The sequence below is a fragment of the Belonocnema kinseyi genome, chromosome 2 (genome assembly GCF_010883055.1).
Source record: "Belonocnema kinseyi isolate 2016_QV_RU_SX_M_011 chromosome 2, B_treatae_v1, whole genome shotgun sequence".
Lineage (NCBI taxonomy): Eukaryota > Metazoa > Arthropoda > Insecta > Hymenoptera > Cynipidae > Belonocnema > Belonocnema kinseyi.
The window spans coordinates 94,410,489-94,434,653 of record NC_046658.1 but is presented as its reverse complement, the minus strand read 5'-3'; the positions used below and the strand labels follow the sequence as shown (position 1 = coordinate 94,434,653).

Genomic DNA, 24,165 nt, shown 5'->3' with positions numbered 1-24,165 from the left:
GAAATTTATATTGCTTAGTTAAAAATTAATGTATTTTGTTGAAAAATCATATTTTTGGGTAAAAAAAATTTATTCTCAGTTGAAAACTCACCCAACTGGTTAAGAGTAATTTTTGTCATGGAAAATTCATCATTTTAATTTAAAGTTCAGTTTTTTGCTTGAAAACTTATCTAATTTATTTTTAAACAATTTTTGGTTAAGAAAATTAATTCTTTAAACTGAAAACTTCACTATTCCATTTCTTGTTTGAAAGTTACCCTTTTTAGTTGAAAATTCCGGTATTTTGTGTCAAATTCGCCTTTTTTTGGTAAAATAAGTTTTCTTCCAAACATTTTTTCTTATTTCTAAACACCACTAAACTAGTAATTATAATATATATTTGTTTAAACAATAAATTCTTAATGCTCTATTCCCAATTGCATCAAAAATATAGTGCGTGTACTGCACTCGAGGGAAAACAACAGGATATTATCATTTTTTTTTCTGAAAAAAATCAGCATACTGAGTAGTTTATTGAAAATAGATTGGACTTTTATATTTACATAAAGACAAGCGTAGCTTGTGTTATAAATTGACGGACGTTTAACAAGAAATTTACAAACTAGATCTTTTTTTCTTGAGTACCTTAAAAGTAGCAGCGAGACAGAGATGGTCGCTTCCCACCGCGTAATTGGGTATCGTCGGCAAATCGTTGCACTCGTCAGCAGTGGGCAAACTGTATTTATCTAGGGGCTCGACCTCGGTGAAAAATATGTAATCCACTGTCACCCACTTGCCCTGATTGGTCGTCGCCTCCGGCTTTCCGTGTCGATTCTTGTGCTTGTAGACACTGCGAAATCTGAAAGGATGCGTTAACGTACCCGAGGAGAAATTCACACTGTGCTTATCGTCGATTTCGATTGTTTGACACTGACTCGTTCCGCCGTTCACCCGCAACTCTTCCGCACGAGAAGCGTCTTCACTGAGGCGCTTTTGTCCGCGCTCTCGATTCTCCAACTGAAAACGGAACGTCCAATCAAATTTTTTTTTAATATTCACGTTTTTAGTTTGAAAATTCATCTTTTACACTGCAGAAATTTGTATTTCTTTCCTTTTGTCATCAACTATTACATTTTTTGTTGAAAATTCATCTTTACTGATTAAGAATTCATAACTTCAGTTGAAAATTAATTTTTTTTTTTTAATAAACTTGATTTCTTTAATTGTAAATTTAAACATGTGTAGTGGAGAATAGAGTTTTTAAGTTCGGAATTCATGAATTTTGTTGAAAACTTGCCTTTTTTGGTAGTAAATTAATCTTTTTGATTAAAAATACAAGTTTCATAACTTAAGTTGAAAATTCATTTTTTCATAAATATAATTATTTAATTGTAAACTTAAATACATTTTTGAAATTTTAATTTTTTTGTAACATAAAATTTAATTTTAGGTTTAGAATTCTTGAACTTTGTTAAAAATTTGACTTTTTTGGTATTAAATCAATCTTTTTGTTTAAAAATTCCTCGTTTTTAGTTAAAAATTCAACTTTTTGGTTCTGAATTCTTGAATTTGATACAAAATTCGTGTTTTTTCGTAGTGATTTAATCTTTTTGTTTAAAAATTCATTTTTTCAGATGAAACTTAAACGCCTTTGTTTAGAATTCTTGAATTTTGTTGAAAATTTGACTTTTTTGGTCATAAATCAAGCTTTTTGTTTAAATATTCATCTTTTTAGTTAAAAAATTCATATTTTTTCTGCAGAATTTCACCTCTTTCGGTTAAAAATGCTAACTGTCTGCATAAAACTTCAATCTGTTTCGATTGAAAGTCAAATTTTATGTTAAAAATTCAACTGTTTTGTAGAAAATTAGTATTTTTTTCTTTTCATTATCATCTATTACATTTTTTGTTGAAAATTCACCTTCATAGATTAAGAATAAATGAGTTGAAAATTCATTTTTTTTAAAATTAATTTAATTCCTTTAATTGTAAATTTAAATAAGTGTAGTAGAAAATTGAATTTTTAAGTTTAGAGTTCATGAATTTTGTTAAAATTCCACTTTTTTGGTAGTAAATCAATCTTTTTGTTTAAAAATTAAATTTTTTGGTTGATAATTCTTGAATTTGATACAAAATTCGTCTTTTTTGGTAGTAAATTAATCTTTTTGTTTAAAAATTCCTCTTCTTTAATTAAAAACTCAACTTTTTGGTTGAGCATTCTTGAATTTTATTTAAAATTCGACTTTTTTGGTGGTAAATTATTCTTTTTGTTTAAAAATTCATCTTTTTCAGGTAAAAATTAAGGCTAAAAATTCGTTTTTTCTCGATAGAAAATAAATCTTTTTGTTTAAAAATTCATCTTTTCAGTTAAAAAATTAACAACTCGGTTTAAAAGTTTAAGTTCTTACATAAAAATGCATTTTTTGTTGACGATTTAAAATTTTAGTTCAAAATTGATTTGTTTTGTACATTTTTGTATTGAAAATTCACCTTTATAGATTAACATTACATAAATCAAGTTAAAAATTCATTGTTTTTATAAATATAATTTTTTTAAATGTAAATTTAAATACATTTTTGAAAATTCAATAGTTTTGTAATGGGAAATTGAATTTTTAGGTTAAGAATTTTTGAACTTTGTTAAAAATTTGACTTTTTTGGCAGTAAATCAATCTTTTTCTTTAAAAATTCCTTGTTTTTAGTTAAAAATTCAACTTTTTGGTTGAAAATTCTTGAATTTGATACAAAATTCGCGTTTTTTAGTGGTGAATTAATTTTTTTGTTTAAAAATTCATTTTTTTAGTTGAAACTTAAACCCCTTTGTTTAGAAATCTTGAATTTTGTTGAAAATTTATCTTTTTTGGTCATACAGCAATTATTTTAGTTTGAAAATTTATCTTTTTTCTGCAGAATTTCACCTCTTTCGGCTAAAAATGCTAACTGTCTGCTTAAAACTTCAATCTGTTTCGATTGAAAGTGAAATTTTATGTTAAAAATTCAACTGTTTTGTAGAAAATTAGTATTTCTTTTTTTTACTATCAACTTTTACAATTTTTGTTGAAAATTCATCTTTATAGATTAAGAATTCATAACATGAGTTATATATTAATTTTTTTTTAAATTTAATTTCTTTAATTGTAAATTCAAATAAGTGTAGTAGAAAATTGAATTTTTAAGTTTAGAATTCATGAATTTTGTTGAAAATTTCACTTTTTCGGTAGTAAATCAATCTTTTTATTTAAAAATTAAATTTTTTGTTTGATAATTCAAATTTTAGTTGAAAATTCTTAATTTTTTTTTAATTTCGACTTTTTTGATCGTAAATTAATCTTTTTATTTAAAAATTAATCTTTTTTAGTTGAAAATTCAACTTTTTGTTTAAAAATTCCTCTTTTTTAGTTACAAATTCAACTTTTTGGTTGAGAATTCTTGAATTTCATAAAAAAATTCGTTTTTTTTTAGTATTAAATTAATCTTTTTGTTTAAAAATTCATCTTTTTAGTTGAAAATTAAACGGTTGTGTTCAGAATTCTTTAATTTTTTTGAAAATTTGACTTCTTTTGTAATAAATTTTTCTTCTTGTTTAAAAATTCATTTTTTTAGTGGAAAATTTAACTTTTTCGTTTAAAACTCTTGAATTTTATTTAAAATTCGACTTTTTTGGTTGTAAATTCATTTTTTTTTGTTTAAAAATTCATATTTTTTAGTTGAAAATTAATTTTTCTAAAAATGCGTTTTTCCTCGATAGAGAATAAATCTTTTTGTTCAAAAATTCAACTTTTCGGTTAAAAATTTAACAACTCGTTTTAATAGTTGAAGTTCTTTCATAAAAATTTTTCATTTTTTTTGTTTTAAAAATTCTACTTTTTTAGTTGAAGATTCAACTTTTTGGTTGAGAATTCTTGAATTTTATTTAAAATTCATCTTTTTGGTAGATAATTAATCTTTTTGTTTAGAAATTTACCTTTTTTAGTTGAAAATTAAACTTTTTGGTTCAGAATTATTGGATTTTGTTTAAAAATCGACTTTATTGGTAGTAAATTAATCTTACTATTACAAAATTGCTCTTTTTTAGTTAAAAATTTAACTTTTTGGTTGATAAATCTGGAATTTTACTGAAAAATCGTTTTTTCTCTGTAGAAAATACATCTCTTTATTTAAAAATTCATCTTTTCAGTTAAAAATTTAACAACTCGTTCATTTTTTTTAAATATATTTTTAAATTGTAAATTTAAATATATTGCTGTAAACTCAATTGCTTTGTAGTAGAAATTTTATTTTTAGGGCAGAAGTTGATTAATTTGTTGTTAATTCACCTTTCATGTTTAAAAATTTTATTATTTGGTTGAAAATGAACTTTTTTGTTTGAAATTTATCTTTTTTTTTTTAATTCAACTATTCGTATTTTTGGTTAAAAAAAATTGAAATCTTTTTTTTAAATATGAACTTTGACTTCTTTTGATTCAAAATTAATTTTTTTTCAGTTGAAAATATAATTTTGTTGTCAAAAACTCAACTGTTTTGTGGAAAATTCGTATTTTCGGCTCGAAAAAAAACTGAAATAATTTATTTTGTTCAAATATCAACTATTATTTTATTCGTTGAAAATCCACCTTTGTAGATTAAAAATTCATAGGTCGGAAATTTAATGTTTTGGTTGAAAAGTCGTTTTTTTAAAGAGAAAAATGAATTGTTTTTACTGAAAGTTTAAATGTTTTCTTAAAAATTCAACTATTTTGTAGAAAATTTGTGGTTGTTTTTTGTTGTTGAAATATCAACTATTATATTTTTCGTTATATAGTCATACTTCTTGGTTGAATATTTAACTGTTTGTTTGAATACTCTTCTTTTTGGCTATTGGTAGTATTTTCGGTTCGAAAATTCCACAATTTAGTAGAAAATTTAATTATTTGGTTGAAAGCTTTTATATTTTGTTTAAAATTAATCTTTTTCGGTAGAAAATCAATTTTTGGTTAAAAAATGCAACTGTTTGGTTGAAAATTCGTTTTTGTTGGTTAAATGAAAAGTTTTGCATTTTGAATAAAAAACTTCTTGAGTTTAAATATCAACTATTAAATTATTTGTTGACAATTTAATACTGCTGCAGAGTTGAAATACTTTGATGAAAGTTCATTTTTTTTTCATTGAAGATTGATCATTTTAGTTACAAATTCGTTTTTTTTTTTTTGATAAAAAGGTAATTTTTTAAATGAAAATTGTAATATCTTGTTGAAAATTCAACTGATTGTTTGAAAATTTAACTTTTTTGTGGAAAAATCGCTTTTTAAAAAATAATTTTCAACCAAAAAAGAACCAATTTTCAACAAATAGTTACATTTTAGAACGAACTGATGAATTTTAAACTGAAACGATGAATAGTTTAGAAATTATATATATTATAATTTATTATCATTTAAAATAATATTCATTAAAAATTACAAATAGCTGAAATAGTAGAATTTAAATCAAGAAAATGAATTTTCAAATAAAAAGATTAATATCTACCAGAAAATAAGAGTTTTCAACTAGAAAATATCATTTTTCAGATAGTAAAATGTTAGTTAAAAAAAACAATGTCCAACCAAAGAGATGAATTTTTAACTAAAATGATGAATCCTGAACTACAATAATTGAATTTTAAACTAAGAAGGTTAGTTTTGACCAAAAAGAAGAATTTTCAATTAAAAAAAAATTTGTTTAAAAATTAAATAGTTGAATTGTTAGTTATAAAACTAAATTCCGAACCAAAAAGGTGAAATTGCAACAAAAATGATCTATTAATCAGTTGGAATAGTTATATTTTCAGTAAAAAGTATAATTTTCAAACAAAAAACGGACCAATTATCAGCAACAAAATATTGAAATTTTCAAACAAAGTTATGCATTTTTAACTAAATTTATGAATAGTTTAGAAATAATATATATTATAATTTATTATCATTTAAAATTATATTAACTTAAAATTATTAATAGCTGAAATAGTAGAATTTAAATCAAGAAGATGAATTTGCAAATAAAATATATAATTTTAAAAATGGAAAAATTTTAGTTAAAAAAAAATAATTTTCAATTAAAAAGGAAGCAATTATTAAATAAATAAGATAAATAATAAGAGTTACATTTTCAAACAGTGATGAAAATTTAATTAAAATGATGAATTTCAACTACAATAGTTGAAACTTGAACCAAAAAGATGAATTTTCAACTTATAAAATGCTCCTATTCGAATTTAAAAAAAAATCCTTTTAAAAAGAAATCCTTGGACTTCGGAATTTGTTTTTAAGGGGATCTTTTAATAAATTGAATTTTATTTCAATCTAAATTAAATTTCTTAAATTAAAAAAAAATCGACTAAAGATTGAATAAAAATAGAACAAACGAATCATTGCCGTTGAATTTTCTATTCTAATTTTAAAAAAAATACTTTTTAGCAATTTCTGTCGTCTTTTTCATACAACTAATTACTAATGGACAATTTAAATATTTCCCATGACTTTTTACACAATTTTCAATTGTGAAAAAACGAATGTAAATTAATTAAACAATTATTTATTCCCAAAATTGTAAAAAATAATCATATTTCCTGACTGAAATGTAATTGTTTATCATTGCTTGGTGTAATACATTTTTCTAAAAACATTAAATAATTATTTAAATAATTATTTATTGTCTATTTTGAACATTTCTAAAAATTGAGCCAGCGATATCAACTTTCTTTTCAAATTAGTATCCTATGCTACATTTTGTTGAGTTATTAAACGATTAAACGAACTTAACTTAAGTGAAGTTCAATCGAAATTGCTACGTCGTCTCGTCCGAATAGATCAGATATGTAGTAACGCTAGTTGCTTGATCCTTTCTCACAGTATTTCAAAGCCTATAGTTAAGCGCGCCTTCCGTCAGAGGGTGTTCCTTCCTTCGTCCCTACGCCATTACGCTTTTTCGAAATTCAAATCAGTTCAAATCGCTACAAGGGTATCGGAAAAACAAAAACGGGAGGGACTGATCTATTCGGTCGAGACCTACTTGCATAATTTCGATTGAACTTCACTTAAGGTAAGTTCATTTAATCGTTTAATTATGTTACGTCGTCTCGTCCTCTAGATCAGATATGTAGATGTTCAAAGCCAAATATGCGATTTGAAACCAATTTTATTTCCCTTAATCTGGATCTACGTTCTTGAGTATTGCCAATGCAAAATTACAAGAAGTTGCTCTTAATGGCCGGTGATAGAAACGTGAAAAACCTTTAGAATCTCTTGACAATCTTGCCGTTTGTCTTATTAAGTCAATACTGAGACCTTTTCGGTACGCTGCGGAAGTGGAAGCATGTCGCGTACTGTACGCAGTAAACACACTCGTATCTACTCCACTCTTTTTTAATACCTTCTTTAACCAGCGACTAATTGTTTGAGAAGTTGCCGCTCGATGTGGCTTCTTATATGTTAGAAATAGAGCAGCCTCAATTTTGGGCCTTATGCGCAATGTTTTCTAAAGGTACGTGACTAACAAACTCGTGACACATAGTTTTGGTTTTCTTGAAAAAAACGGAAAATGCAACATCGGTTGCTCCTTGCCAACCGCAGATGTCTTTATCCTATCTGTAATGACAATTTTTACAGATTCTGTTGATATCTTAATATTGATTATTTTTATTTTAGAAAGTGTTTACATATGCTGAGCGTTGGCTAAAGCTAGGAGTGTCGCAAGTTTTACGGTCAGTTCTTCTAACCTAAGGTCGCCGTTTGGCCAAAATTTGGATAAGTATGTTAAAACAGGATCCGGATCCCAAATGTCACTATACTTTGCCTTCTGTGGTTTTAAAACAGACACTCCTTTAAAAAATCTTTCAATTCTTGCATCTTGACCCACGTTATAAGACAGGACTAACGATAACGCCGAGCGGTAAGTGTTGAGAGTTCTATACAATTTTACGGTTTGAAATTAGCTCGCCAAGAACTTTAGAACGTCAGGCACAGATGCATCGAAGCAACATAGGTTGTTTTTGAAACAAAAGGCTTGACACAGGCGGAGTGGTTTTTCGTCTTATTGACACGTTCCTTTTGATAGTGATGCGAAGATTACGGGTAAGGAATGTTCTGGTAGTCCTTGTCTAGAATACGCTTCCCAGACATCATCCCTGCTACCAAGATGAGCTTCTGTGCCAGCGGATGGGATTCCCTGGATGGACAACATAATAAATTGAGATGTGGACCTAAAAAAACCATATTGCCTACTGGCAAGGTATGGTACAGTGGAAAACAAAGACTGAGTTGGCCAAAAAGGGCACTGCAAATATTCCTTCCGCTTTATCAAAAATAATTTTTTGTAAGGTTTGGAGCACCAGCGAAAACGGGGGAAAGGCATAAAATTTATAGTGAGTCCACTGAATTGTGAAAACGTCTACCGCGTATGATTCAGGGTCTGGCTTCCAGGAAACGAAACGACTGCATTTAGAATTTATATTCGATGCAAACAAATCAATACCAAAGCTTCCAAAAACCATTTGAATTTTTTCGAAAGCCGTGGGTGTCAGTTCCCACTCTGTTTCATGCGGCAAATGGCGAGATTCTTTGTCTGCTACTGAGTTCTCGATAGATGGAATGTAAGACGCGAAGATCCAAGGGTTACGTTTTTCGTACAATTGCCAAATATCTTTACATAACCCACTTAATTTTGGAAACTTAACGCTCCCCATTCTATTAATGTAGGATATGACAGTCGTGTTATCTATCCTAATAAGTGTTATGCATGATTGAAGATTTTTGCGAAACATTTTAAACCGTAAAAGGCTGCAAGGAGTTCTAAATAATTGATATGAAACTCTTTTTGGTGGTGATTCCACCAACCGTGCGCAGTGACATCTTGGCAAGCTGCCCCCCAGCCTGAGAGTGAAGCATCTGTAAAAATCTCAATCTTATAATCTAATGACCTAATAGGATTATTGGCAGAACGTACATTGCTAATCCACCACTGAATGTCTGGTAGCAAACTTTGAGAAAGTAACATCATTCTATTAAAATCACCGTTTTTCTTTTTCAGTGCTAAGAATTTTTCCCTCTCCAAATTCTTGGTATATAAGTTTTCATACCTGACTGCTGGGCAAGCCGCCACTAAAGTACCTACAAATTGAGCTAATTCTCTGATTTTAACAGAAGATTTTCTGCTGAATGATAAGCATAGAAGTAAAATTGCTTCTGTTTTATCATCTGGCTATTGTATTAGCATTTTTTGTGTATCCCAAAGAAAACCTAACAATTTTGCTACTTTTGACGGTTCTGTAATGCTCTTTTCTGTGTTTAACATAAAACCCAATTTCTTTAACAAATTGCTAGTTTCGGGTGCAGTTCCGAATATGTAAACGTGACGATTTCCTTCACACTGCGTATACTTATGTATTTTGACGCGCTGATTACGAAAATGATAGTGAAAATTGGCGACTCAGCGATTTTTATGGTGAAATTGAAAAAACCATAAAAAATATGGTTTTTTGCGGTTATCTCAGCCAATATGAAAAATCTCGCAAAATGTTTCCAATCAAGGTTGTAGATGGTACAGAAATACACATTTTTTTCTACGAGTGATAGTTTCCAAGAAAATTAGTAATATCTCGATTTTTATGAAAAAAAAAAAACAACGAGCATTTTCCATTGGTTTCGGTTGGGTACCTACTCACGCTTTTCACCACGGGAAGGTTGGAGTATTTTGAAAAGCATTTGTTTGTTGTATTTTTTAATTTTTCAATTGTTTTTTTTTTACTTTTATGATTTTTACATATATTTTAATTTATTTTAATTAGAAATTCTGAGTATATTCTATTTATTGTCTTCATTGTATACTTCTTGTAAGTTTTTTTATAATAGTCTGCTGAGTATATTTAGTGGCCAGGGTAATATGCTTTTATGTTAGTAATTAATTCTTTAAACGGATCAGCAACTATTTTCTTTACGCGTCGCCGCCACAAAAATTCGCAGAGATGCTCTGCAATGTTGCTCTTACGCACTCCTCCTCGTGAGAGAAATCGTCGCATCCACCGCCAAGATGACTCGATGTTTTGTGTGTGCGCTCCGGAATCGGGATTCACAAATTGTTCGGAATGATTCACAGTTTTGTGGACAAATCCATGATCTTTGAGATTAATGTATCCCTTCCAACAATCGGTGTGGATTTCTGTCCCTTCCGCTACATGCATTTTTATTAATGCAATTAAAGTAGCCTGATCTCTCTTATTATCGGGACAGATTTCCAACCGATAGTTGTAGGAATGTCCTCTGTGGATCATTCCGAGAATCCATGATCCTTCTACTACACGTCGTCGCTCGTATTTTCGACGGCCGATTTTGCTCTCATCGATTTCAACAACTTCACCGACACCGCGGATGCGACCATCCTCTTCGAAGTTGCTGTCAAGAGCAAGCATGCAGACCTCTCTACTAAATGAGAAGCGGTCTGAAACTGTTTCTCGATAAATCGATTGATTGTTTATAATGCTGCTTTCCCGGATCGTTTGTTCAAAATTAAAATTTAACGCAAAACAATATGTAATTAGCATACAGGCCGCTGCAGAAATGCGGCAGCTCTCAAACCACGTGTTTTCTGCAACGGTAATATTGTGACGATATTTTTATATTTTATAACAAAGGAAGGATCCGCAAACATGTTCAGACTCCACAAAAGTCATCTTCTTCTTATGTTTTGAGCAAAATCGTTCAGACGGAATTCATTCGATTTGTCGCAACCACTGAAGAGTTGTTTCCCTTTCTTGGAGAATCTTAGATAAACTAAAAATATTATACGTTTCATCCATCTTGACGAGGACTCAAGAGAGGAAAAATCTCGAAAATAATATTGCACGTAAGAAACACACGCCCTTAAGTACTATGAGCGCGGATGGTGGAGAAAGACCTGTCGCTAATTGCACTGAAATTTGTAAATTTGTTACATTTCATCAGATATATCTGTGATTTTCTCGGAAACTATTACTCGTAGAAAAAATGTGTCATATAAGAAATGTGTATTTCGATAAAATCTACAACTTTTATAGAAACGTTTTTCGAAAATTTATGTATTGGCTGAGATAAACGCAAAAAACCCCGGCATCCCAATGACTGGTCACAAAAATAACTTAGTTCAGACACGACTCCCTTTCCAACGTGTCATTGGGGGGCGGGAAGGCACCCCCGTGACTGGAACCAGAAAAAACTTAGTTCACACCCCTTCCCCTTTTCCCACGCGTCGTGGGGGCGGGAAGGCCCCCCTCTAACTGGTCACAGAAATAATGCAACGTCACACCTCTGCCCCTTTTCCCACGCGTCATTGTGGGCGGGAAGGCACCCCTGCGACTGGTGACAGAAATAATGTAAGGTTACACCCCTGCCCCTTTTCCCACGCGTCATGGGGGGCGGGAAGGCACCCCTGTGACTGGTCACAGAAATAATGTAAGGTCACACCCCTGCCCCTTTTCCCACGCGTCGTGGGGGCGGGAAGGCATCCCTGTGACTGGAACCAGAAAAATCTTAGGAAACAGGTTCAATTACGCGTATAAGACAGGTTGCTGACACTGGGGGACGGTTAACACTCGAAAACGAAAAGAGCATGATTTTTATGGTTTTTTTTTTCATAAAAATCGAGATATCACTAATTTTCTCGAAAACTATCACTCGTACAAAAAAATGTATCCTACAAAAATTTGTATTTCTGTAAGAACTACAACTTTTATTGGAAGCATTTTGCGAAATTTTGCATATTGGCTGTGAGAAACGCAAAAAACCACATTTTTTTATGGTTTTCCGCGATTTCACCATGAAAATCGCCTAGTCGCCAATTTCACATACTTTTAACCAGCGGATCTAAGCTAGGAACGATAAAGGAGCGCCTTTTTAAGGACATCTTGTGATGCAAATCTGTCAGAAATCTCCCGGAGTTTGCTAACAAACTTATTAACGGGACCACATCTAAAGTCGTATTCTTATCTTTTTCATTTTTTAATAGTTCGTTGAGACATAAGTCCAACGCTGCCAAACATGCACACAGTTGCGCCTGTGCGGACACTTGATATGAGTCCTTTTTTACTAGCAGGGAGGAAATACCCTTTACTTCCGGGTTGAGTATCGGCGCTTGTAATAATAAGCAATTTCTCGTGGTGGGGTATTTTTCTAATAGATCTTTTCGGTCATCTTTGGAGAGTCCCGATTTGAGAATCCTTGACCAAATTTCGACAAGCGAAGTAAGGATTTCAGGGCCAAACTCTGCGTTCTTGGCCTTTCCTCCCAAAAGGTCCATTATTGCAGGTGATGCTTGATGATCAAGCATCACCTTGATCGTTTATACGAGGTGTGTTCAAAAAATAAGGTGACTTTATGGTTTTCACAAAAAATATTCATTTATTCTTTAATATTTATGTTGTCCCCTTCAAAGTAATCCCCCTCAGATATAATACACTTGTGCCAACGCTTTTTCCAATCATCGAAGCACTTCTGATAATCATTTTATGGTATAGCCTTGAGTTCTTTCAGCGATGCAGTTTTTATCTCCTCAATCGTTGAAAATCGATGTCCTTTCATGGGTCTCTTCAGTTTTGGGAAAAGAAAAAAGTCACTGGGGGTTAAATCCGGTGAGTATGGAGGTTGAGGCATGACTGTGGTGCTGTTTTGGTCAGAAAATCTTTCACAAGCAACGATGAATGAGCAGGTGCATTATCGTGATGCAAAAGCCACGAATTGTTTTTCCAAAGTTCCGGACGTTTTTTGCATGGCATGAGCCAACCGATATGCCAACATCTTTAGCAACTACTCTGATGGTAATTCGGCAATTTTTCAACACCATTTCTTCCACTGCTTGAACGTTTTCATCTGTTGTTGACGTGCTGGGACGTCAAGGGCGAGGCTCGTCTTTGACATCCTCTCGGCCTTCTTGGAACAGCTTGTACCACTTATACACATTTTTCTTACTCAGAGTAGACTCACCGTATGAAACTGTCAACATTTCAAGATTTTTAGAGCATTGGATTCCATTTTTCACTCAAAATTTAATGCAAACTCTTTGCTTCATTTTTTTCGAAAGAAGAAAATCGTTGAGCACACCAAACCCTTCTAACCTTTTACGCCTCTGCCAGAAAAACAACACGAGCTATATAGTCAAAACTGTGAACATATGATCGTGACGAGTGTACCAACACAACAAAACATAAAATTTAAAACTTGAATGTACATAGCCCGCGAAAATTGGAAAGTCACCTTACTTTTTGAACACACCTCGTATTTTCGTCATCCTTCTGGGCTGGCCCCTTCTCGAAATTTTCGAGGTTAGAGTTCTTCTCACGTTCCTTAGAGAAACCACGAAATTCCCTGCTTGGACTTCGATTGTCTCGAATAGGCGATCAGCTTCTTCCACAATTGGAGCTTCTTGATGCCAAAGGAAAATATCGCTGCTTGGGATAACGATCCCTATAGATAGAGGGTGACCGAGACGGGCTTCGACCATGGCGTGACAGACCTCTCGGGTAACGCTCGCCGCCATTTTCGTCGTTGCGATATCTAGACGCTTAGCGTCGTTCTCTCGACGCTGAGCGTGAGCGATAACGACCGTGACGTGCCAAGCCTCGCAGGCTGCGCTCACCGTCATCTTTGTTGCTTTGATTAGACCTGTGATAATAATCACTGCATCTGGAACAAGAATACCTCTTCATCCTCTTCTTTAGATGCTCTTTGAACTCGTCGAATAATATTTCCATCACTCGAACACGAGACCTACTTTGAGGTCTTTCACGTTTACCGCGATTCACGGATGTTGGATCCATGCTGCAAATTGAGTCGCGCGTGATTAAACACACCGAAAATGATAATTTACTTCGAACGAATTTTTCTAGCTTGTAAGTAGAATCGTACAGAAAAGCGTAATGGCGTAGGGACGGAAGGAACATCCTCTGACGGAAGGCGCGCTTAACTATAGGCTTTGAAATACTGTGAGTTATGATTAAGCAACTAGCGTTACTACATACCTGATCTAGAGGACGAGACGACGTAGCATAATTACATAAATCTGATACATTTCTTTTAATGTTTAATAAATTTCTATTTGTTTAAACAATCTTTATTTGCTCAAGAATTTTTTTTTGATAAATAAAGAAATTCAATAGAATAGAACACATACAATTATGCTTCTCACTGTATAGTGTATAGAAAAAAATATATTAACCGCTTTTCAATTGCTTAAACAAATATTCAATCATTTCGAGCAGTTAATTTTGCTAAAAGCAATATGTCAAGCAATATTGTCGCAATATTAAATAACTCATAAAAGTTAAAAAGTCATGGGAAATATTCAAATTGTCCATTAGTAATTATTTGTATGAAAAAAAACGACGCAAATTGTTAAAAATTAATAATAATACGTAAAGATGTAGTTTTTTTTGCTTCATATTTGGGGCGTTGTGTGGAGGGCGAGGATGGGTTCGAAATAAAAATTTGACAACTTTATATACGCACACATTTTTCTTAAAATTTTAATTTGAATAATATTTTAACTATTAAGCAAAATATATTGAAAATTTTTTTAATTAATTAAATTTTTTAAATTTATTTTTAATTTAAAAATAATTACAATCTAGCTGACTACAATTTAAAAAAATTAATAATTTTATACCCACAATTAAGTTTATGAAAATATAATTTGAAGTTTAAAATGACCTGCATCATTCACCTGAAAAATTGTCATTTTCCTTCTTAAATTTTGGCTTTAAAAGCATAATTTAACCATTTAAAAAAAATTTTAACCAAAAGAAATAATTTTATTGCCAAATTTCACATATATGTAATTTATCTATATTTTTATCAATAATTTATTAATCAATTACTTCAAATTTAATAATAGATTTTCCATAATAATTCTCTTTGTCTAAGAATTTAGGCAAATTCATCAACTTTAAGATACACCTCGAGTTTATATTCATTTAATTAATAAAAATAGTCCTCCATCGAAATACTGTTTGCATTTAAATATAATTTGTAATTAATATATTAATTTCATGAGTTTGTAAAATTAGTTCATTTTTTCGAAAATTCAAAATTTCCCCATGTTCATTAAATGGGATTTTGAAGTGCCCATTTGTTTTCTTTTTTTTAAACGTGTTTATATTAGAATTTCAAACAAAAAAGTACAGATTTTCTTTCCTCCGAAATGGAAACTTTTGGAAGAGGTGTCTTGCCCTCTAGAGTGAAAAAAATGTTGCAATACATTCTTGAACCACCCTAATATATTTGTAAATTCTCTGACAATTCCAGGTTTTCCAGGTAGAATAAAGCCCCCATAAACTCACCATAACTTCTCCAGTTCCTTCCCCACGCAGTCTCTGCATGAGAACATTAAAATGTTGACATCCATCCGTGACGTGAAGATGCGGCGGTATCAGCAAATTTGATAAAAGCCGATAGTCCTGAGTCTCCAGGTTCCTCCCCTTGTTCTGATAAGTGAACTGACCCTGCGTAATAAACTTGTACACTCCAGTGTTTGGCTCCAGATTAAAGTCTCCCGACAGAATAATCGGCAAATATTTTGGACCTGTCCTGTAAAAAGTGTAGAGAACAAAAAATAATTGTTGAATGCTCTTGGAAAGATGCAAAATAAAAACCCGCAGGGTGGCCGTTTCACAAACAAACAAAAAATCCCGGTCATTTACCGTTTCTCAAACATTGTTCGCGGTCAATGAAATTAAAATATTTAAACTCTAAAGCCAACAGTTTTTCCAATTCAAGTTATAAAAAGTGAGCTGCAAATTAAAACATTGAAAGGGGAACTCTTGATTTTTAAACTTTTAAAATTGAAGTTTAAAAGTTTTTAAAACTTTTATAAATTATAGAGTTCAAAGATTAATGAATTCAACTTTCTTTCAATTATATCATTTTCAGCGATTTTAAGATAGAAACATTAAAAATTGAACGCTTACATTTTTTTAATAAACTGAACACTTTCCAAATTAAAAGTTGTTTTTATTTTAAATAGCTTTAAAATCCTTTAAATGCTTCGAATTTTTCCTAAACATTATTTTTGCTGTCAAATTGAAAAAATGTACCTAAAATCTTCCAGTCATTTTTTATAATTTTGTAAATCTTCCTAAATCTTTTTAAATATTCTGTCAAAATTAATTTTTTAGAAATAAAAAATAATTATATATTTTTTCTCGAAAATGCTATTTATTCTTCTGATGCCATTCAAAATTCTTAAAAAGCGTCTAAACACCAATTTTTAAGTAATTTTGAATTTGTTCAAAACTTCAAAATATTTCTTCAATAATTCAACAATTGTAAAAGGTTTAAAAAAAATTATTAAAATTGAAAAATTCTAGATATGAAGTAATTGTTCCTCTTCTTAATTGAAAAAATTCAAATTGAATGGTTTAAAAATGGAATATTTTACAATAAAATAATATTTGAAATTTAATCAAAGTCTTTGATTATAAATATATTATTTTAAAATCGAGAACAGATTCCAAAACATCTTTATAAAATCAATTATTATTCACTTTTTCATTCGTAAAATAAAATAAAATTTTAAAAATCATGGATTAAATCATATTCACATTTGATCAATTAAAAATCTTGTTATAAAAAAAACCTTCGATTTTAAACGTTGCTAATTCTTAAATGTTTAAGCCTTTTAAACATTTTTTTTTCAATTCTTTAAATAAAAATATCGCCTTAAAAATTAAATATCTAAAAAGGAACATTTTTAAAGTAAAAGATTTTCGAATGAAGCATTCTAAAGTGAATGATATAATAACTGATAGAAATCAAAATTTAACATATTATTTAAAATCCAGTTGAAACCAGAGTTGGACAAAATTTACATTATAAAAATTTGGTAAAAATCCCGGTCCAGCGGCCAGCCTGAACCCGTCTTAAGTGTTCATTTGTTGTCAAAGTACCCTCACATAGTGTTTTCCAGGAAGGCGAGCCTCTCGATCTCCGAGAGGAGGATTTGCGTCTGGCCCAAGCGAACATCACTTCTCTTTGGATTGTACAACAAGTGGGTGGTGGCGATGACAATCTGCGTCTCGAGATTTTCCCTCAGGGCGAATTTCACCACCAGGGCGACGTTGTCTCTGCTCAGGATCTCGATTCCCGACTGGTACATCTCCACTTTGAGGTGGTCGAGAATAACAAGCTGATCCGCACGGTACAATAAAAGCAGACCATCGTCTTTGTCGTTTGTGCGTTTCTTATATAAATAATCGTAGCCTTGCGCTCTAAAGGGGATCAGAAATTCCTCCAAGTGCGCCTCCTGCATCTCCTGCAGGCATATCACCTGACAAAACGACAAATTCGATCAATTTAACCCTCAAAGTGCCTTGTGGGTGTCAGATACCCCAATCAATTTTCAATCTCTAATAAACCATACTTGATTCGAAAAAATTGAGTAAGTGCCGCCATCTAGCTTTAGTCGGAGACACTAACTGTAAGTAAAGTCGTTTAGCATACTGCGTCAAGCTTCAATCTACTAGCAGCAGCTGCTGAAAATGGAGGTAAAAAATCGTGGGGTATCAAACACCCAGTGTGCGCTTAGTGACTGAAAAAGTAATTTTGAAGCAAATTTTTTTGTTGAAATTTTATTGATTTTTGTTTACTTTCTAACGTAAGTATATCATATGAAGTGAAATACTTTTTTTTTCGATTATTTCATACTTTTTTTGTTTATAGATGGCTTATAACTTACGGCAAAGCGTCATGCGAGAGCAGACTGTGGATGTGTTGAATAAAATATAATTGTTAAAATACAGTTATTTATGTCTCTTTTTTCAGTTTCTTGTATTTTTATAGTATTGCAAGTCAAAGTTCCTCAGTTTTTATAAAAATAAAACGATTTAAAAGTAAAAAATCTGATTCATCATTTTATCATAAAATTGACATTTCAACTGTGTAAATAAATATATTTTTTGAAAGGACAGTATTTCAAAAGTATAGTCATAAATTTTGAGGTTAAAATAATTAGAATTGCGTAAGTTATAAATTTTTAAGTAATAAGAACCCATTTTTTTCACTTTTTTCAATAATTTTTTAACAAACTTTAAATAAATGGCTATAAAATTAACTCTACTTTATAAAAGATACCTTGAACTATATCGGACAATTTTATAGTGACAAAATATTCAATAGGGGTTAAACAATACATGATTAAATACGCTGGGTTTTACACACCCACGATACACTTTACCGTGATTTTTACCATTTTTTGTTTTGTTTTGAGCGTTAAGGTAGCTAGATGTCGTGCCAAAAGTTAGATATTTGAAAATAAATAGTTTTTCTGTGATTTTAAGTTAATGGGCAAAATTCCTGAAAATAAAACCAAGAATCCAACTACCAAATTTGGACAATCACCACAAAATTTTCCTATTGCAATCTAAAAAAATTCCTCCTTTACCTTAAAAAAGAAAAGAAAAAAAAACTTCTACCTTTGGACAAAAATAAAAAAAAAAAGGAAAGAAAAATGAGAAGGCATTCACTCATCAAGGCAAACAAATAAAAAATCAAGCCGACAGAAACAGTATGAGTGCAGAAACGTTCGTGATTCTATTTATAAATGTGTTTTTTTTTGTAGATTGATAATGATAAAAACAAAAGCGACGAAACGAAATAAAAAATTTACAAAAAAATATTTTTTTGAAGAAAGAAGGAAGGGGATATGGAGCTCTTGAATATTAAACTCCTAAAATTGAAGTAAAATTACTTTCAAATTTGAATTTAAATTACTTATAGTTTAAACTTCCGAAATTATATATATATGTTTTAAAATTAATCAAATTTTTCCTATGATTTTTAGAAAATCCTGCAAATTTCCAAAAATTTCATTAAAATCTTTCAGGCTTTTTTTTGAAAATTTGCAAACTCTTTTTAAATATTCTTTCAAAATAAAAATCATTTTCTATTTTCCTAGGAATCATAAGAAAATGTTTTTTTAAACCCTTCAATATGCTTTAAAAGCTTCTAAATTTTTTTGTCTGAAATCTGAAAAAAACTAGGTTTTGTTTTAAATTAGGTTTTGGCTATTTGCACCTTGATTTCAGTTTAAATTATTGGAAACCATTTTAAATGTTTTAAATTCATTTTTAATCTTCTCCAAATTTGTAAATGTTTTTTTAAATTACTCAAATTTTTTCTACAAATAATAAATTTTCAATTGATATTTATATATCAAAATTCAAGAATTTCAATTACGAATAACAATTTTTTTAAAAAGAAAGATTAAAATTGTAACATTCAGAGTTTAATGTATCTTAAAAATCTAAAACGATTTAAGGCTTTTTATTGCAAACAATTCAGTGTCAAAGTGTTTACTCTTAAATATTTGGTTCCAATTTACTCGTCGCAAATAAACAGTCAAATACTGTTAAATATTAAATAATTATCCGTTGTCTCAATTAAAAAATTTTAAATTAAATGTATTTTAAACATGAAATACTTTAGACTGCAACAATATTTTTAATTTAATTCAAGCCTTTAATAACAAATATATAATTATGAAGTTACTTTTAAGTTAAAAATAATTTATGAGGTTGTAATCGGATGTTTACGTTTTTTTTTAATGATTGTAGACTTTTGAATTTAAAGTTTAATTTTTAGCGTTAAAATCTGGAAATTTTTAAATTTTGAACGTGTTGTTCGTGTTTTTTTTTTATTTGAAAATTTTGAACGTGTTGAATCGTTTTGTCAAATAAATTATTCTCCACTTTTTAATACTTAAAGTACCAAGGCATTGAAAAAAAATTGTCATTATATTTACAGTTGATCAAATAAAATTGTTTTTTTTTTAATTCTCAACTTCAAACGACTTTTAAAATTCTTTAAATTAGAAATGTACGCCTAAATATACAAATGGAAAATGTTTTAAAAGTAAAAGATTTTCGAATTACGTATTGCGAACTGAATGATATCAGAAAAACTATTGAAATTGAACTTGGAAAGATTTTTCTTCTAAAGATTTGTAATATATGGATGCAGTTTTTCGCGAGTTTATTATAAATAATTTTTTTCTCAGTTTTTAGTAAATCAATTAATATGTTTATTTATAGGGCTTTGAAAACTTATATTGAAAGATATTCTTAAATATATTAGCAGAATATTAGAACCATAGATTAATTAAATAATTAAATAAAACTAAAAATATAGTTATTCAATTCTTGAATTTGTCTCGTAAAGTCCATGAATTCGAATAATAATTCAAACAAATTTTTATTTTATCTTATTAAACTTAAAATGCAGTGCATATTTAGGTAAAATTAATCTGGGCACTGAATAGACAAATATTGACTAAAAAAGATCAATTTTCAGCAAAAATTACGGATCTTTAGCTCGAATAGTTGATTTTTTAATAAAAAAGTGTATTTTTTAAACAAAAAGATGAATTTCTACCAAAAAAAGATAAATTTTCAACAAAATACATGCTTTTTCAACCAAATAGTTTAATTTTTAACTTTGTTTCTTCAAAATGTTTGAAATGAGTTTAGAAATATTAAAGAGAATTTAAAGGAATTTAATGAAATGTTTAAGAATTCAAGGTGAGATCAAAAGAATTTAGGAACAATGAAATAAAATATTTTAAAAATTAATAAAAAAATCCAATGAATTAAGTAGAATTTTTTTAATTTAGAATAATTCAAGTGAATTTAAAAAATCAAGGGAATTCCAAAGAATTAAAAAGAATTCTGAGTGAATTTAAAAAAATGTCAAATCTCTTCAAATGTTGTAAACCCTACTAATTTTTAAGAAAAAACTCATTAATTACTGCAAAACAATTCAAGAGAAGCAATTTAAAATACTCAAGAACTTTATTGAATTAAGTAACCTTAAAATGATCTTGGAAGAATTTAAAGGAATTCACAAGAATTTTATGAAATGCCTAGAAGTTTAAGGTGAGGCCAAAAGAATTAAATTTTTTTTTAAATACAAAAAAATCAATTAAATTAAGTAGAACTGACTAAATTTAGAATAATACAGGTGAATTTAAAAAAATCAAGGGGGTTCTAAAGGATTAAAAAAAATCAGGATGAATTATTAAAAAATCAAGGCGAATTCCGAAAAAATGATTTTAAATCTCCTCCAATCTTTCAAAACCTACTAATTTCTAACAAAAAAAATAATAATAACTACTACAAAATAATTCAAAAGAACTAAAATAAATGGGAAAATTAAATAAAAAATCGAAAAAATCCATTTATTTCGATAAAATTGGAATTGAATCAGAGGAATTTTAGGTAAACGTGAAGAATTCGATGAAATTCAAAAAAATTCAAGGGCAATTTAAGGAAGTTCAAGGACATTTAACAAAATTTAGAAATATGTAAAAACTTCAGTGAATTCAATAACTTTCAAACGAGCTTGGAAAAATTCAAAGGAATTCAAAAGAATTTAATAAAGTTTCTAAAAGTTTTGAAATCTTTTGAGATCATTTCAAATCTTCGAAATATTTTTTAAATCTTTGAAATTTGGTGTACTATACCATTTTTGAAAATTTTGAAATTCTTGTATTCATTTGAAATTTGTATGAAATTTGTATGAAATCTTTGAAATATTTGTGAAACCTTTCTGAAATCTTTTCTATTCATTTAAATTATTAAGATATTTGTAATCTGTGCAAATTTTTTTGAAATCTTAGAAATATTTTAAAACCTGTAAAGTATTTTGAAAGTTTTAAAATCTTTGGAAATGTTCAAAATCTTTGTGGAAGTGTTGTGAAATCTTGGGAAAATGTTCAAAAAAATTTTTTAATATTTTAAAATCTTAGAAAAATTCGTTATATCGCCAAGACTCACTCTAATTCAGAAACTGAATGAATATTCAAATTTTCAACTAATAATATTTATAACTTGTAACTTGAATAAAAAAAAAATACATACTTTAAAATTCTATATTAGCGGAGACGAAATTAAAAACGTATAAAATTATTCACAATATTAAAGTCTGTTCATTGCAATCTATAAAACCATTTTTTAAGTCTACGAAAAATGGCTAGAAATCTCTTTATTTATTCTGCAATGAGTAAAAGATTAATTATTTCTTGATAAATAAAAAACATTGCAGTTGCAAGATTTCTTCTAAACGCGATGTTTCTTTCAGAATAGACTAAAATATTTAAATTACTTCTCACATTTCAATAAAATAACTGTTAACAAAAAAAAAAAATTTTCAAGGTTCACGTGAAAAATTCAAAAAGATTTCCAGGTTTTCAAGGTTTTCACGAACGGTTTGTTCAAAGTTTAAATTTTATAGCAAAGCAGAGTAGACTTTAATCATGTCCAAACACGTGATCGTTGCGTGACACATGCAGAAAATACATTATATAATACATTATTATAATGAGTTTTAAATTATTCCAAAATAATTTCTCGTGAATCCGAGACCTGGAGCGTTTCGTGACTTACATTTGCCTCCACTTGGAGTATTTCCTGGGTTATTAAGTACTTTCTGACCTTCCAATGTAAAGCTTCTTTGTCGTGTTCCTTATATAAATAGGGGTGAGATTCTAGAAGGCTTTGTGCGAGGATATTGAACGACATTAGTCGTAATACGAAAGCATCATTGGGGTCCACACTTTGCTTTACTAAAATTGAGAGACAAACAAAAATTCTGAATATTTTTTCAACATTCTGCTAGCAAGACTTTAAAGAAGGACAGGGTGTCTACTCATAACTTGAAAGAAAAGTCTAGGTATAATTTTTCACACTACCGAGCCATTTTAACCCTCTCAATGTACACTGGGTGTACTATACCCGGACGATATTTGCGACTCGCTATATAGTTGTTTTAGTTTTGTGAAAATATATACAGTGATATGTTAAATTCATCTTATTAATTTCATAATATTCATTTTTGTGAGACTTTTAGCTATAGTTATAAAAAAAAAAGAAAAATCTCGATACGTTAATTTGAACCAGAGATATTGAAGTCTAGGCTGAGAGGGTGTTTCATAAAAAATGTTTTTTTAATTTAAATGACTTCAGTTATAATAATTTGATTCTTCAAATCATAGAAAAATTATTTCATTTAAAAATCAGTTGACTTTTTAACCAAAAAGATTAAGTTTCAACCAAGAAGATTAATTTTTATTAAAAAAGACAAATTTCCAACAAAATACATGAATTTTCAACTGCAAGGTATAAATTGTCAACCAAAAATAGTTTGGTTAAATTTTTAGTAAAAAATATTAATATTCAACGAAAGAGATGAAATTTTACTTCAAATTATGAAATATTCAATTGAATATTTCACAAGAAAAACAACAAATTGTCAACTAAAGTGATGCACTGTCAACTAAAATGATGAATCTTCATCTGGAATAAATTAATTTTAAACAAAAAAGATGAATATTTAACAAAAAAGTTGAACTTCCAACCAAGTAGTTTTATTTTTAACCAGAAAGATTAATTATTACGTAAATAAGAAGATTAATTTTATACAAAAAAAGGCGACTTTTAAACAAAATACATGAATTTTTAACGAAATAGTTGAATTTGGAAATAAAAAAGAGCATTTTTTAAAACTATAAATGGAATAGTTACATTTTCAGATGCTTTAACCGAAATAGTTAAATTTTAAACAAAAAAGATTAATTTTGAATTAAAATTATGGGGTATTCAACTGAATTAGTTACATTTTTAACCAAAAGATCAATTTACAAATAAAATTATAAATATTCAATTGAAATACTCGAATTTTCAAAGAAAAAGATACATTTTCAACCAAGAAGATTAATTTTCTAACAAAAAATACGATTTTGTAACAAATTATATGAATTTTAAATCAAATAGTTGGATTTTTAACTAAAAAAAGACCAACTTTCAACAAAAAATAACAACATAAAAATAGGAAAATAAAAAATATCAACTGGATAGTTGAATTTTAAACCAAAAAGATGAATTGTCGACTAAAATGATAAATCTTTAACTCGAATATTTGAATTTTTAATCAAAAAGATCAATTTTCAACCAAGAAGATCAATTTCTACCTAAAAAAAGACGAATTTTTAACAATAGAATTGAATTTCAAGCTAAAACGATGAATTGTCAATACAAAGTCGAATAGTAGAATTCTAATTTAAAAAACTAATGTTCAACCAAAGAGATGAATTTTCAACTAAAATGATAAAATAGTCAGTTACATTTTCAGTTGTAAAAATTGATTTTCAACAAAACAGTTA

The 24,165-nt window shown here is 29.1% G+C and overlaps 1 protein-coding gene across 4 annotated transcripts in view; it reads right to left on the bottom strand.

Moving 5' to 3' along the window:
• Positions 1 to 474: 474 nt before the first annotated feature.
• The window catches only part of LOC117168387 (protein angel-like), a 46,012-nt gene continuing 22,321 nt past the window's right edge, over positions 475 to 24,165 (bottom strand). For all 4 annotated transcript variants that reach the window (XM_033353997.1, XM_033354001.1, XM_033353998.1 and 1 more), the window contains exons 3-6: positions 22,391 to 22,569; positions 16,907 to 17,280; positions 15,296 to 15,542; positions 475 to 996 (exon numbers count right to left, since the gene is read on the bottom strand). In XM_033353997.1, coding sequence (XP_033209888.1) covers positions 595 to 996; positions 15,296 to 15,542; positions 16,907 to 17,280; positions 22,391 to 22,569 — 1,202 coding nt within the window. In that variant the 3' untranslated portion in view covers positions 475 to 594. The remainder of the gene's footprint in view (positions 997 to 15,295; positions 15,543 to 16,906; positions 17,281 to 22,390; positions 22,570 to 24,165) is intronic.